We start from the raw sequence: 14,858 nt of genomic DNA, 5'->3' as shown, positions 1-14,858 counted from the left end.
CGTCTGCATATTTTGTTTTTGTATTGTTTTACAATATCAGATTAAATGTATATAATCAAAAATCAACATTTTTTCATAATTGTAGTCATGTTATGCTTATATCTCCGCACGTAAAAAGTTTCATTTTTCAAAATTTTGATATTGATTCAAATTTATCCGAATAAAAACGTTTTGTACCATTTTTCAATTTTTTTTATATAACAATTAAATTTATAATAAAATAACTATAACACGTTTTTTTATTCAATTTTGTCGCATGTCAATCAAAATTTTTATTTTTCCTTCTTAATTTGTACAAATTCTCATTGCGCATGATTTTGTTTACATCATGGCGGCAAAAGGAAAAATGATTCTTGTAGGAACACGATTTTTTTGTGTTATAATTTTCGTAACGGCATTTACAACTGTAAAAGCATCTACTACTGTTGAGTCAACAACATCAACAGCAAATTTAACAACAGCAGCCGAAACAACAACCACAGAAGCGACAACTACAACTGAACCCACAACAACACAAGCCCCGACAGAGCCTCCAACCACAACGCCGCCTATACTGACGTTTGACCCGTCCTCAGTCGCAGCTAACATAGGTAGACGTCAACTGATTTCATGCTATTTCATCCACGCCCCTTGTGGTTTAATGCGTTTTAACAAATGATTATGATGTTTAGTTGTCAAAACTATGTTAATGCCCCTCTGACTATCACAGATCCTCACAAGACGCTACCATATGTGTAAATGCAGTTATGGTCTGTCCTGACTTTCCAAGTTACATATTTCTTTCATGTAACAATTAAAAATACACCTACCGGCTACCCCTTCTCTTTTTTTTCAGAAATTTCTCTGAAACTTAAAACAAGAAAGGGCATGCAACTCGAATGCATCAGCCGAACCTGTTCATCAACAAAATAATGTTTATATAATAGCGAGCGCAGCTCGCCGCCGCGAAGCGAGCTCTACCGGCAAGGCGTGTGTGAATAGAAAATTCGGACTATTTGCACATTCATTCAACGGATTTTTTTTGCATCAGTAAATCGGACCAGTAATGCCTTGTTTTAATCATCCCAGTAGTTCCCTGTATTTTTGGTTTCCCGTTTCACACTCTCACGAGAACAAGATAAAAGACTATGTACATGCATTGTAAATAACACAACGCCAATTTCAATTACTTTTAAGACTAACGGAGTTATCGTCCTTTCGAGTGACGTCACAATGAATTTCTTGCACATTGATCCGACAGAATTTTTCGGAGTCAGTAAATTTCGACCCACAATGCCATTCCTCAATGTCAGCCGATCTCACTAGACTGGATACCATCTCGCGAGAATCAAAGTAAAACTTTTGAGAAACAGATGAATTGTGTAATTTCCAAAACAGCTTTTTAAATAAACAATCAATATTTTTCGCGTAGTGTTTTCTAGTGTGTTTTCAAAGAGACAGACTACACTTGACCGACGTGAACTTTGACGTCACAATAAGGGGAAACAACTCTAAGTTGTTATTGTAAATCTGCTGAAATATAAATACCAAAATCTTCTCAAAATCTTGCAGAGCTAACGAATCGAGACATTTCTTCAGAGATAGGAAACAGCTGTAACTTGCTCTCATTTGGATGAATTCTCACATTTATTTTATTCACTGTATTTACGGTAATTTCCAGGAACGTTTTTTTTAAATGGGGCGTGGCAACATCATTCAAAAAATCTTCACAAGCAAAAAGAAAAAGAAAATTCTCAAAATCAGGAAAATTCTAATCAGGGTGAGGAATGGGGAGTGCGTGGTATGGCTTTAGTTCTTTAGCTGCTCAAAAGTGTCTTTATTTTCACTACTATTTATGGTATTACATGCTACCGGGGGATCCATTTTCCTTATGTGATCAACAAATTTTTTTATACGTAAATTTGATTTCTTTTTAAACGGGGGAGGGGGGATCCTGTGATAAGTCAATTTTTAATTGTTTAAGAAAAATGTCTGCTGCAAGAAAAGAGGAAATATTATGTTAAAACATTATGTTAAAATCTTTATTATTCAACAACATTTTATCTGAGATAAATTCTATACTGGCTAGCGACCAGTATATAAACAATCTGATCAAAATCAGATTTTTGATCCGCTCCGACAAATTCTGATGTCGCTACACTTTGTTCAGCAACTATCAGAATTTCGGGGCGTTATTAACATCTGATTTTAATCAGATTGGTATATAAATAAATAAACAATCTTATGAATTATGAATAATAAAAATTTACTGGAAAATTGGTATATTTATTTTATTTGGCATTCTTCATTTACGTGTACTTTACGTCACTACTTTTATTTTTATTGATTGATCATAATTCATTTTTGATCACCTGCCGCGCTCGCCCCAACGGTCGCAACGTATAACATATTAGTGTATATCAGTATATTACGTTACAGAATGACGCTTTCAGTGCTGCTGTTCAAAAAGGAAATGTTAAGTATTAAAAAATCACCAGAAGAAAATCATAAAATGCCCCTAAACATATAAGTTTCAAGTTTATTACTGTATCTTTTTACAAATTTATAGTTTTAAGATAAAAAAAAAAAAAATCTTTAAAGACTTATTAAATACAGAGCAAAGATCAAGCACAGGAGTTAGCATTTTTTACTTCTGGGCCAGCTGATGCACTTGAGCAACATTTACAGAGATATTAGTGATTTATTTGATATATTTCCAAATCAGTGTCTTTCAAAAATAAAAACACATTCTATGATTTAATTGTCATGCATTCAACAATCAAAGGAAGTTAAAGCAAAGTAGACAGATGTCAATAAAAGAGTTGCATGCCTTCTCTCTTTTGATATTTAAGTAAAAAAAAAAGCAATGTGATTTTTAAAAATTGCTCAGAAAGTCGAAAAAGTTTAATTTTTCATGAAAATAATATGCAAGTCTGAATTATTTCATCCTAGGAAGAAAGTGAGACTTGGCCCCAGCTTTTTAAAAATTAAAAACAAATTTGAATCGGGGAGGGGGGGGGTGTTCCATGCTTAATTTAACTGCCTATGAGAAAGTAACGAAAACAGATTCCTCAAGTATGTTTATAATGATAAAATCTGACATCTTTTTCTCCATTGAGAATCTCGGATTAGTTGCAGAAAATATTGACAGAATAAATTAATTTTGATAAGCCCAAAAAGGTGCTCAACTATTTGTTTGCAATAGATTTACAGTTTTTTGTATTGAGGGAACTGTAGTGTAGCTCAGCGATCTGTGAAACCAAATTTCCCGTAGAGCTAGGTTTTTTTTCAAATACTCTCAGATCAGATCATGCATCATCTTGACTTTCACATATTTTTGATGTTATCATCTGGGTACTTTAATGTACATGAAGTTTGCATTTAAAATGTCTTTAGACTTTTTATTGTCAGCTAGTGCTGCTTTCTTCAACCTGATAAGCTAGAAGGGGCTTTTCAAAGAAGAAGTAATTTAATTTTTTTATTGTAGAGTTTAAATATTGTTTTTTACCAGAGATTTTTATGATTATCAAATTATTTTAAAAAAGTGTGCTGCATAAATATCGAAAAACAAAGTATAGATATGATAGACTATCATAGTAGACTAAGTGTAGAAAATATACCTAATCTCAGCTGTGCATATAAATGAATATATACAAACTAACTTCAACGTATCAATCATGGTAAAAGTATTGATAGTTTGATACATAAACAGTAAAACACGATCATAACAAACATGCTTGTAATGAATTGATGTTTGCAGCGCAGTGATTTTCCTTGCCTGTGACTTAATTACAAATATATAAGTAATTATGCTCATAGCGAAGCGAAATTGCCCTTCCATGGTACTTCGTTATATGCGTGTTTTACTGTACACTTAAAGTGAATCCACTGGACAGTTTGTAGGCTTTCATAGTATGAAATTATTCACTAAAATGCATTTTGAAATGAATTTTCCCATGGTATTGATCAATACATGAAGAATAAAAAGTTTTTCTATCTTAAACTTGATGGTATTACATTTTCATTTTAGATTTAGGTCGATGTTGGTGTGATGTCACTGGAAATGCATGTGACATTAATTGTTGTTGTGACACTGACTGTGACCAGGCAGACATTACTTCCTTCGACAGGTGTAAAGAGTCACCTATCAGGTATGTCCACTTGATGTGTCTTCTCCTTCAAAATAACTTTAGACCTTATACTATGGTTGAAATATAAGAATGTTCAAATAAACCAGAGATACATGACCTGTTAATGTTTTGTGTCTACAGTGTGGACTCCCAGTATTGTGTACAGGAGGAGGTGATTCTGACAGATAATTCAGTCTACACGTCACAAAAAACACAAGATGGATTGTTTTGTATTTACAGAGATAACAGTAAGTACTCTTACAGTGCCTTCTTTTCAAATGGAATGCAATCAAATTTGAACTTAAGAGTGTTGAAGGTGTTTTCGAGGCCTTCTTGTAAAATTTATACATAATTTCTTTCCTTATGACTAAATTTGATCAGTAAATGCTAATTGCATAAACCCTACATCTACAAAAATTAAATCACACAGTGGATTTATGTTTTTGTATTGCAGACCAAGCCAGAAACTACTATTCCATCCCTGATATGATCAACTCATTGGACACATTCAATTTTTACAGAGACAGATATGCATCCTTTACTTATTCCCCGACAGTATCAGCTGACACAACATACGCACAATTTTATAAGGTAGATGTTAGTCAAATTTTTGTTTTTTGTGTATTCTTCTTATAATGATCTTTTATAATTATCTGGAGCCATAGTCAGGGGACCAGCAATAGTTCTTTTCTATCTAAATAAAAAAAATATATGTATGTTATTAATGTATGAAATTTATTCTTCATGCTCCCACTGAATGTGTATTTATTTAACAATAAAGTAAGATATGCTGTATGTAAACTGTGATTGGATGTTGAAACCAGCATCCCTGAGTATTCTGACTAATATGATTTGCTTCCACTGGCCAATACCTGAATGAAGTAAAGTCATTTTAGAATTTTTCTTTTCTGTTTTTAACGAGGCCGAGTATAGAATGAATACGCAAGCTTTCGCGCAGCGTTTCATTTGTATTGTGACGTCATCTTTTTTGCGTTGTTGTCGCCATGGCGTGATAGTTTCAACTGCAGATATTTAGAGAAAATTTGTTGAAAATAGCTTGTTTGATGCGTAAAATTGATTTTATATTGTGGAATAAACATAAATTTCTTGAAGTATAAGCTATATTTGGGCTCGGGTCGAAAACGTGAAGAGGGTTCAGCAAGCCTAGCCCTCTAACGTTTTCTTAACCCGCCTAAATATAGCTTAATTCATTTATTTCAAGACAGTAACCATGTATTTTATATTAATGACCCTTAATATGTGATGTTATATATTTATTTATTACTTAAATATGTCTGAATGTTTTAATAAGACTATAAAGATCACCATTTCCGATTTTGTCAAGTAAAAAATAGCCATTATCTGACAAACTGGGAAGTTGGGTATACAAAAAAACAACTTTGATAAGATCCCTGGAACAAACCAGGAGGTAAAAGGTTTTTTTATTTGACCATTTGATGCCTTTTAGCAATAACTTTGATATGTTGAACAGAAAAAGAAATCTCTTGGGCAGAAGTTTAAAAAAAAATGTAAAAAATGTGCAAAATTGATACATTTCAAGCAAAATCCCATAAGGTCCTATGTTAAAAATTAACCAACTTTGAGATGACCCCTTTAACAAACGGTGTGGTAAATGTCTTATTTTTTCATCTTAAAATAATCATTATATCAGTAGAAATTCATGTAAAAAATACATTCAAAAATCTAGGGCAGAAAAAATTAGACCCGGCCTCGTTAATTCAATCATTATGACTCACCTGCTCTGTTTCGCTCACTGTTACTGGAATGGGGTGAGAAGACCGTTTTTCTTTCAACAACATGTATGCAGTATTCTATTGCTATCCTTGTACTACCGCCTGTATGTATTTAGGTTGGTGATCCTGTGTTTGTGGTGTATGAGGACTTAACCTCTGGGTACCTGACCATCCCACAGGGAGAACCCAACTGTCAGAGCAACAACCCAGTCTGTAAGTCAATAAGTGTTAGGTACAATCTAATTCAGTTATCTTTATAGCATGAAAAAAGGAATAGTATTGATGTAAAAATGTCAATCTCTTCTGTTCCAGGCTTTATCTTCATGGGTGTATTATTATTGCAGTTGAAGTTTTAATATCCTATATATTCTGATTGCTATATTTATATCCAGTATCATACAAGTTACATGTATTTACAAAAGCATACTTTAGCATACAAATTATTTTCATTTAATGTCTTTAAATTTTTGTCTTTCAAGATATTTTGGTAAAGTCCAATAGACATGCAATGTTTGATATTTTTCAGCATACTTGGTGGACCAAAGTTTTAAGTGTACGCGACAGATGAGGACGCTGGATGCAAACAGCTGTGAGAATACTCCATACCTGAACGCATCCAGTTACCTGACAAGTGTTCGAATAGTGAAGGTATATAAAACATCTCACTTCACAGTCTTTTTGTTCGTAAAGCTTCAGATATAGGTTATCTTTTGTTTCTTTGAAAATACCCTAAATGATCATAGACTCCTGTTAAATTGATTGCTAGATCCATTTTTGACGTCTGTAATAGATGTACCTCATTTTCACTGTTTGTCATTTAGATTTATCTGTTAAAATCTCAGGGGATACCTATATTTAGGTATCAATAATAATATTTTGATGCTCAGTGATAATTGCATATTTTATTTTATTTTGAAGACACCATATCTTTTTACTTGGATAATTAATGGAACAGAGGTAACGACACCGATACCAACGACAACAACAACGACGACAACAACAACTCCAGCACCAACCACAGTTGCCGTAACAACATCCAATGGTATCCAACTTTTATTGCACTATATTTTAGAATGTTTAGATATTTCTCCTAGTAGACTTTGTAATTTCTGATTAATGTACAGGACTGTAGTGGTAGTCTTGTGATTTCTATGTAACTTTAAGTTTGAATATTTTGTTTAAAAAAAATATTTTACTTTCTACAGTAAATCTGATAAATTATGAGGGATTTAGTTTCTGGTAGCTGTTTTTATTTGAAATAGAAAATGTTGAACAAGGTGTATGCATGTTGTGTTATTAACTCAATATATCAGCTATTTCAGTTATGTTGAAATAAACAAATAATTTAAAGCTGTGGCTGAAAAAACTACATAACAAATATATTTATATGCTTGAATTTATTAACATGATTTTTTTATTTATATGCATCTCATTGGCTAGCCATTGTCAATGACTTGACCCTTTTTATTTAAACAATAATGCACTTATTTATGTGTCATCTGTTTTGGGAATTGCAAGAAAAAAAACTAACTGGCTGAGTATTATAATTTTTTTCTGCAACACCCTCAACCCTTATCTGCCTTTCAAGTTTATACATACTGTATAGTTTCATTCAGTGATATGTTCATTATACTGCACGATTTGTAAAAGATGATCTCACTAGGTGCTGTACATTCAGTTGGTACATTTGTTTTGGTTTGTTGTGATTTCAATTATTTTTTTTTCACTCTTATTATCATCTGTTTTTCTTCGATTGCCCTGGTTTTCAGACACTAATTCAACAGCTGAAACAACAACTACAACAACGACAACAACTACGACACCAACGACGACAACTACAGTTCCAATTACCACCACCGTTGTGGTGACAACAGGTATTCCCTCCCCTCTCAGGGATCTGCTAAACACTTGACAGTACCTCAAAAAGTCTAGTCTTAAACAATATAACCATCTTCTTTTCTTTTTATAAATGACATTGTGCTGGTAATGTTCAAACAGCTCATCTTTTATGCAATAAGAACAAGAGAGATGCGGAGAGCATAGAGAATTAAACATACATGCATTTATAAAGCAAGGATTGGTGCAAAACATAATATTAGGAAAAGCATTATTGAAAAAGTTATTCATACCTTTTATGTTCATTTTAGTCATAGAAGATTAACAAGGGCAGCCAAAAATCTGGTTTACAATATTAAATGTTTATTTGACATAGGATATAATGACATATATCATCATTATTGGTGAAAAATGAATGCCTGACAAATCTTACACTACCCTTGGATGTCATTTTTATACGCAATTTATATTGTAAGATTTGTAGAGCTTCATGTAAACTTATATACTGTGGTTTCATCAATATTTGTTGAATACCTATTTTCGTGGATTTTGTTGTTAAGTTGATCCATGAAATTAAATGTTCATTAAAACGCAATTTCTACATTTCATACTGAAAGGGTCATTGGCAACGAATTTACGTATCCTTGAAACTGTGATTTTCACTTTATCCACGAAAATTGATACCCTTGAATATTAATGAAACCACAGTAGAATTATTGGTGGATATGACTGGTTGACATCACATTGTTAACTTAATGAATCTTGAAACAGGTCCTGCTGTTGATAACGTAACACTTGTGGATAATGTTACCATGGTGACAGATGAAAGAGGTTCATATTGATAGAGTGTTCATTTAAGTTTGAAATGGAACAAGCTTTTGTCAATATTTGTGCTGTACATGGAAGACCTATGCATTATTTAAGCTTTAAACATTGTGTATATACATTTAATCAGAAATAGCAAGCAAGAACTGAAATACACAACTTCTCCATTGCACAAACATTTATACATAGCACCAGGGGATGGGTAGCAAGGCTTTCAGAAATCTGTCTTTTTTGTCACCCTAGCCTACATTTGCAGGTTCCTGTGTACATACCAGTGTCTTCATCTGGATCCATTCCATGCTTATTTCTCTGTGTTCACTTTCATTCTCTCAGTTAATTTTTGCCGACAGCTTTTTAGAAATATGTTTTTCTAGATCAGCAATTTGTGTCTGTAATCACCATTCTCCTCACTACATAAACCACTGTGTATTTCATATATTTCATATATTAATGTTAACTTTGATGGCTGTTTTTATCAAATGTGGTAATATATGATTTTATTGCTACTAGTATTTGAAAATTAGTCAGTCTTTCATAAAATCAATAATGGAATGCAATTGCATGAAACCATATAAATTTTTAACCCTAAGATTGCTTAAACAATGCATATATGCATGATCTATTAAAGTATATACTGCATACAAAACCAATAACTTTATAATCTGCATCATAACTATAAACATCCTAGCCTGATTGACTTACTTTGATCAGCGTACTGACTGACTTGTATGATTGACAGAGCAGCGCTCCCTGTACAATAACTCCTACACAATGGAGTTTGAGATGGAGCGAGTGGAGTGTGTGGATGGAAACGGACTGGTGGTGGACTGTTCCTTCAACGCCCCGTCATTCAACGCCTCCCACTGTAATAACGCGGTTCTAGGAGTGAGTGTGCCACACTTGTTTAAAAACAGAGCAAAACAGCTTTAAATAATGAATTCATGTTTACAACCAGGTCAATTTTCTTCCCAAAAGTCTTGAAATGTACAAGTAATTAAATATAAACTTCTCATATTAGGTATAGCAAATAATATATCTAATATATTGAATATTGGTTATCCCTTGCAATTCTCAGTAAATATATTTTCACATTTTTACCCTGTAAATTAAGAAAGAATGAAAACCTGAATTGATTGAACTGTATTTAAAAAGCACTTCTATGCATTTTGACTTCGCTGAATGCACACTTTTTGAAATTTTGTGGAAATTTAGATATATGCTCTTATTAAGTTGAATGGGATTTATTTCAGGTGGAATATCACATTACGCATGACGGATCAAATGGGATCACAAGGGCTGGTGTGAGACTGTTGTTAGGGTCCATACAGGCATCCGATCTACCCCTCACCCAGACCTATGGCTCAAGTTTCACCTCAGTAAGAATGCTGTATTGTTATATTGAGAAAAGAAAGCATTAAACAGTTTTGTAGAAAATCTTGGTTAGACTATGACTTTTATTGTGATAAATGGCTGAACATTGTTAACTCAGTTCATTACCTCAGTTCTGATAGTCTTTTAAAGTATGCTAAGGACCTAGTCATAAAAATAGTCTAGATTTTAACTTTATAATTACATAGCTACATTTAAGCATTGGCTAAACAATGGTACAACCAGATAATCAGTCAGCTCAATGTCTTCTTTTAGGTCAATGAGGTGAATAAGACAATCACCGAGAGGAGTGGTAACCCTGGTTACATCGTCGGGAAACCTGTCCGTGCAGGAGTGTTAGTCCAGAACTCTACGCTGGCATTGTAAGTAAAAATAAAAGATGATGTGTTGGTTCCATTTGATTGTAATTTTCTACTTAGAATATACACAACTCCAATTCTTATTTTATTTTAATTAATATAGTTCATAAATCAGAGTATTATTTGAGTTTGGGATTATCTTGATTCTTGGAATTTTGGGCTTTTAAGAAAATTGCCCTTAGTTAGACTATTCATAAGGAAAATTCATGTTAGTTGACTAAGTTATTAAAAATTAACACATCAAACAATAAAAATTCATGTTACTTGTCTAGTAAGTTAGTCTAAGGGCAATTTTCTTAAAAGCCCTTAATTCCAAGAATAAAAAAAATTCCAAATTCAAGTAATACTCTGTTATATAGTTTACGTCTGTCATAAAGTTTCAATGTCTGTGAAGTGACGTGCCTCAAACAGTTTTAAACCAATCAACATGTTCAGTTAGGAATCTTCAGAACTAAATAAGTAAATAAATGTTTTTGTATCTGACAGAGGGGACCGCTATGCTATCGTGGAGGACATGTATAATCTGACCATCATCAGGGGGTCCGCCACAGGAACCTGTCTCACTGACTCGGCCAACAGGGAGCAGATTAACTTTGGTATCAACATGGTGTCTGGCTGTCTGATCAGGTAGTGTGGTTCAGCTCCTTGCTTTCACAATACAGAAAAAAATCATTACAGTACAACTTGAAATTTATACTGTATACCATCAAAATAAATTAAGCACAAAACATGAAAAAATAACATGTATTATGACTATCAATGGATTGATACACACATGATATGCTTAAATGGGACAGTTTTGGACTTGATTTTGGAAATTTCACCATTTTAAATCTTTCTTGGTTGTAAATCTTCCAGATTTAACTTGTTCAATGTGTCAGCTGACCAGTACTGTAGTGCCATGCAGGACACAGTCATTGATGCTATGGAAGGGGTGGTTGACACACTGACCCGTGATGACCCCACCATACAGAGACGGGTCGCCACCTACGGAAACTCTAACCCACTGGTACCAGGAGATTGGGTCCAGATTCTCAGAAACGCACCCACTCCAACAACTGTAAGTGCAGACAGAAATTCACACAGAAAAGTATTTGGACTGAAGTAGTGCAGTTCTTATCACTTACTCTTAATATTTGTCTTCCATTGTTATTTTGGTAAACTTGACAAAACTAAAACAAATTTTGAATGTTCATTTGCTTCAGGCACAGGACACAACTGTTACACAAGAAGGCCCAAAGTGCACCATTTCTATGGGAATGCACACAGAAATACTGTATGCCAACACTGGGGCACTAGCCAACCCCCAGCCCAAGATAATTGGGGTCTCATTTAAATACGAGCCCAAACAAGATATCATCTACACGGTATGAAGCTATCTGAGTTATTTGTTTATCTAGTAGTATTTATACAGTGTATATACTCTAAAACCTTGAAAATAAGCCACTGGTAGGAAAGTAGGGGCTTATTTTCAAATCGCTGCTTATTATCCAACCAAAAAATACTGGTAGGCATATTCACAGAATTATCAAAACAATAAATTGTGATGGATTGATTGTGAACTACCTGTTTTTAAGATAATAAGATATGCAGATACACATTTGTTAGAGTTAAATGAAAAGTGTTCAAGTTTCTTTAATTCTTGGTGCCCATTTTTAACAGTGAGCTTTTAGCAATGGCAACTACTAGATGCACTCCTACTCCAAGTTAAAGTTTTAACAGAGAATTTAAACTTAAGGTTGTAGAGCATTATAAAGAACTGTCATTTGGCAATGTAAAAAAACATTTATCAAATCTAAAAAGTATTATGGAATTGACATAAGCAATGTGTGCCGTTTCCTAAATAGCATTGTCATGAGTGGATTATCTTTACAGCAGTCTTATTTTCGAGTAACTTTCAATGCCAGAAATAGGTGACTTATTTTCAAAACTGATTAAATTTCAAGTTTTAGGGTATCTGAATTTATATAGAAGAAATGCCTTTGTTTAATGATTTTTTAACACAAATCAGCCTATATTCGAGAAAATGAATACTTATAGAGGAATTAATCTGACGTTAGAGGAATCTGTATGATTTAATTTCAAAGTATATAAAGAATAGACTCAGTAATGATACATTATGTTAATCTATATATCACATCTTAAACTTAGACCTAAAGGGATATCAGGTAAATTGTTTTTCAAAAAATTTCTCAATTGCATTTGAAAATATATTGATGACTAATGAAACCATTCATTTTGTGGAAAAAGGGAGAGAAACCTTACTATACTTTGTGTACGTTGAATAAAGTTTTAAAGCAGAACAATTTTTCACCTGAAAGCCAATTGTATGCACATTTTATGCATATACAAAATGTTTGAAATCATGAAGTACTGTTGTCATAATAGCTATGATCTTGAGCAATTGTCGTAGTCCAAAATGACAACTACAGGAAATGTCCCTTTAACCACAAGTATATGTCAAAATAAATGTTTGCCACAACACATTGATTACAATGATTTGCAGTTTTCATAAACTGTCAGAAATGTCTAAATACCACAGTAAGCACGTGTTTTTTTTTATTTAGTAAACAAATAGAATAAGTTAAACAAGAGAGTATTAACAAAGGATCCCGTTACATTTTAGTGTGCAGGAACGCGCTGTACGGCCGGAAACACTGACGTTGATCAGTCGTATGAAGTCCGACACTCTGTGACCTTTATTGACGCCTCCCAACCTGCCACAGGATATGTAGGGGAGCCACCGGTCTTCCTGGCCAAAGTGCCATATGATTTTTTTTATCCCTTTATCAGCAGCTCTACACGAACAGGACTCTCAAGTTATCTGTACCTGGTTATATTCATCTTCTTGTGTAGCAACGTTTTATCATAGTGGTTGTGATTTATAAACATTTATATACAGTGTATATGCATTCAATGTCGGGATCTACTTGCAGTGTGTGAAAATTAAACATTGATAAATGATACATCTTTTTGTGAAAAATTTCCCAAATTCACTAACACATGTATGAAGCATACCAGTTGTTTTAGTAATAATTGTTTAAATTACAAAGAAGTCCCTCTGTACATTCTACAGTATCTGTATAATTTATACTTGTGCAAAAAAAGGGAAAAAATAGTTTATTTACCAGAATTTATTTCGTTTCGGATGAATTTGCAGATTTGACTCATTGAAATAAATATGAAACAGATTGTTTAGCCCTAATATAGACCATTTGGTCAGTAGTAAATGGGCATGTACACCAACATGTTCATCCATCTCTATATTCACTGACCCATAGAAATGGTTTCCATAGAAATGGTCTGTACCTGTATTTAATTTATTTACACATGGGGTGGAAAATACTGGTTGTATTTTTGTGATACTGATTTATAATTGCAGAATTTTTAATATTTTTACAAGAAACATAGGATATTATGATAATTATTTATAGCCTTGAGTAATCATGTGTGCAAGTTAAGCAGATGGAGGTGAAGTGTGAAAGACATTGGAAGTTAGTGCTAGATTTTGATATTGAAATGAATGTAGATTAAGAGGGTTTAATTGCTTCAGACTACTTCTATTTGTTTCCTGAAATGTTCATATCAAAAATACTTTTACTGTTCAAATTAGTTTCAAAAATACTAGTACAGACAGAATGCTTCCAGAATGTGGATGTTTTACGTTGCAACTTCTGTAGTTTTTGGATAAATTAGTGTGATGATTTGGCCATGTACATATATCTCCAGTTTGAATAATCAAAAACCTTTGAAAATCAGTTTAAATGATATTAAATATAATCTCATTTTATGAATGGAAACAATCTCAGAATGAATGATGTATGCTTTTCAATTTATGTAAGAAACTGTGACTGTCTTCTTCCGTCCATATAAGTAACTGTGTTTAATGTTTTCCTTTTATTCTGTCCAAGAACTACATGTTAGTGTTGAAAGTTGTGTTGCATATAGTTATATATATACTATGCAGAACACTCTTTTGTTATGTGTGCAAGCAAGTTATATATATATTTTTTTTTGTAGTTATAAATGGTATGTGAATGGCAAAACGTGAAAGTTAATTAGTATATCATTATGCTGATTTTTTAAAAAAAAATATTTCAAACTAGAAATAAAAGAACAGGAAAATTTTGTAGGTTTTGTTTTTTTTCTTTTTGATCTTAAGACTCAGCACTTACAATGTGCTTTAATATGTGCTTTAATAAGTTCTTTAAAGGCTTATGGTAACGATTTGAGCTGAACAGAAAATTTTCTTAATATCCCCATACCCAGTTGAATTCTATCAATGTTTCTGGGTTAAATATCAATACTCTTTCATAATATGCTTAAAGAAATATTCAGTTTAAACGAAATGACATTTTCACAACGACTTGCTCTATTATCTTTAATTCACAAAAAGGAGAACGGTCACAGCTTACAAACTATAGACCAATTAGTCTCACTAATACTGATTACAAAATAATTAAGGTCTTCCGTTTCCAACGGAAGACCTTCTTGTTATTCTTCGGTTTCTTTTTCCCTATTATTAGGGTCTTCCGTCTTCAGCGGAAGACCCTTCTATTATTCTATTGTTTCTTTTTCACTTTTCT

General features: G+C 32.9%; 1 protein-coding gene across 3 annotated transcripts; it reads left to right on the top strand.

Moving 5' to 3' along the window:
- The first annotated feature begins 301 nt into the window (after window positions 1–301).
- On the top strand, window positions 302–14,400 carry LOC128181357 (tectonic-1-like). 3 transcript variants are annotated; one of them, XM_052849729.1, is made up of 16 exons: window positions 302–590; window positions 4,010–4,130; window positions 4,251–4,357; window positions 4,564–4,700; window positions 5,980–6,076; window positions 6,390–6,511; window positions 6,782–6,905; window positions 7,633–7,737; window positions 8,471–8,530; window positions 9,264–9,409; window positions 9,775–9,900; window positions 10,169–10,275; window positions 10,759–10,899; window positions 11,131–11,332; window positions 11,478–11,639; window positions 12,899–14,400. In XM_052849729.1, the coding sequence occupies exons 1-16, from the start codon at window positions 329–331 to the stop codon at window positions 13,142–13,144; spliced, it is 2,265 nt and encodes a 754-aa protein (XP_052705689.1). In that variant the 5' UTR covers window positions 302–328; the 3' UTR covers window positions 13,145–14,400. The 3 variants fall into 3 exon arrangements, with proteins under 3 accessions (XP_052705689.1, XP_052705697.1, XP_052705703.1); XM_052849737.1 differs by lacking the exon at window positions 8,471–8,530; XM_052849743.1 differs by lacking the exons at window positions 7,633–7,737; window positions 8,471–8,530.
- Window positions 14,401–14,858: the final 458 nt, after the last annotated feature.

The sequence above is a fragment of the Crassostrea angulata genome, chromosome 1 (genome assembly GCF_025612915.1).
Source record: "Crassostrea angulata isolate pt1a10 chromosome 1, ASM2561291v2, whole genome shotgun sequence".
NCBI lineage: Eukaryota > Metazoa > Mollusca > Bivalvia > Ostreida > Ostreidae > Magallana > Magallana angulata.
Note: the sequence above shows the minus strand (reverse complement) of the source record. Positions and strands in the feature narration are given on the sequence as shown.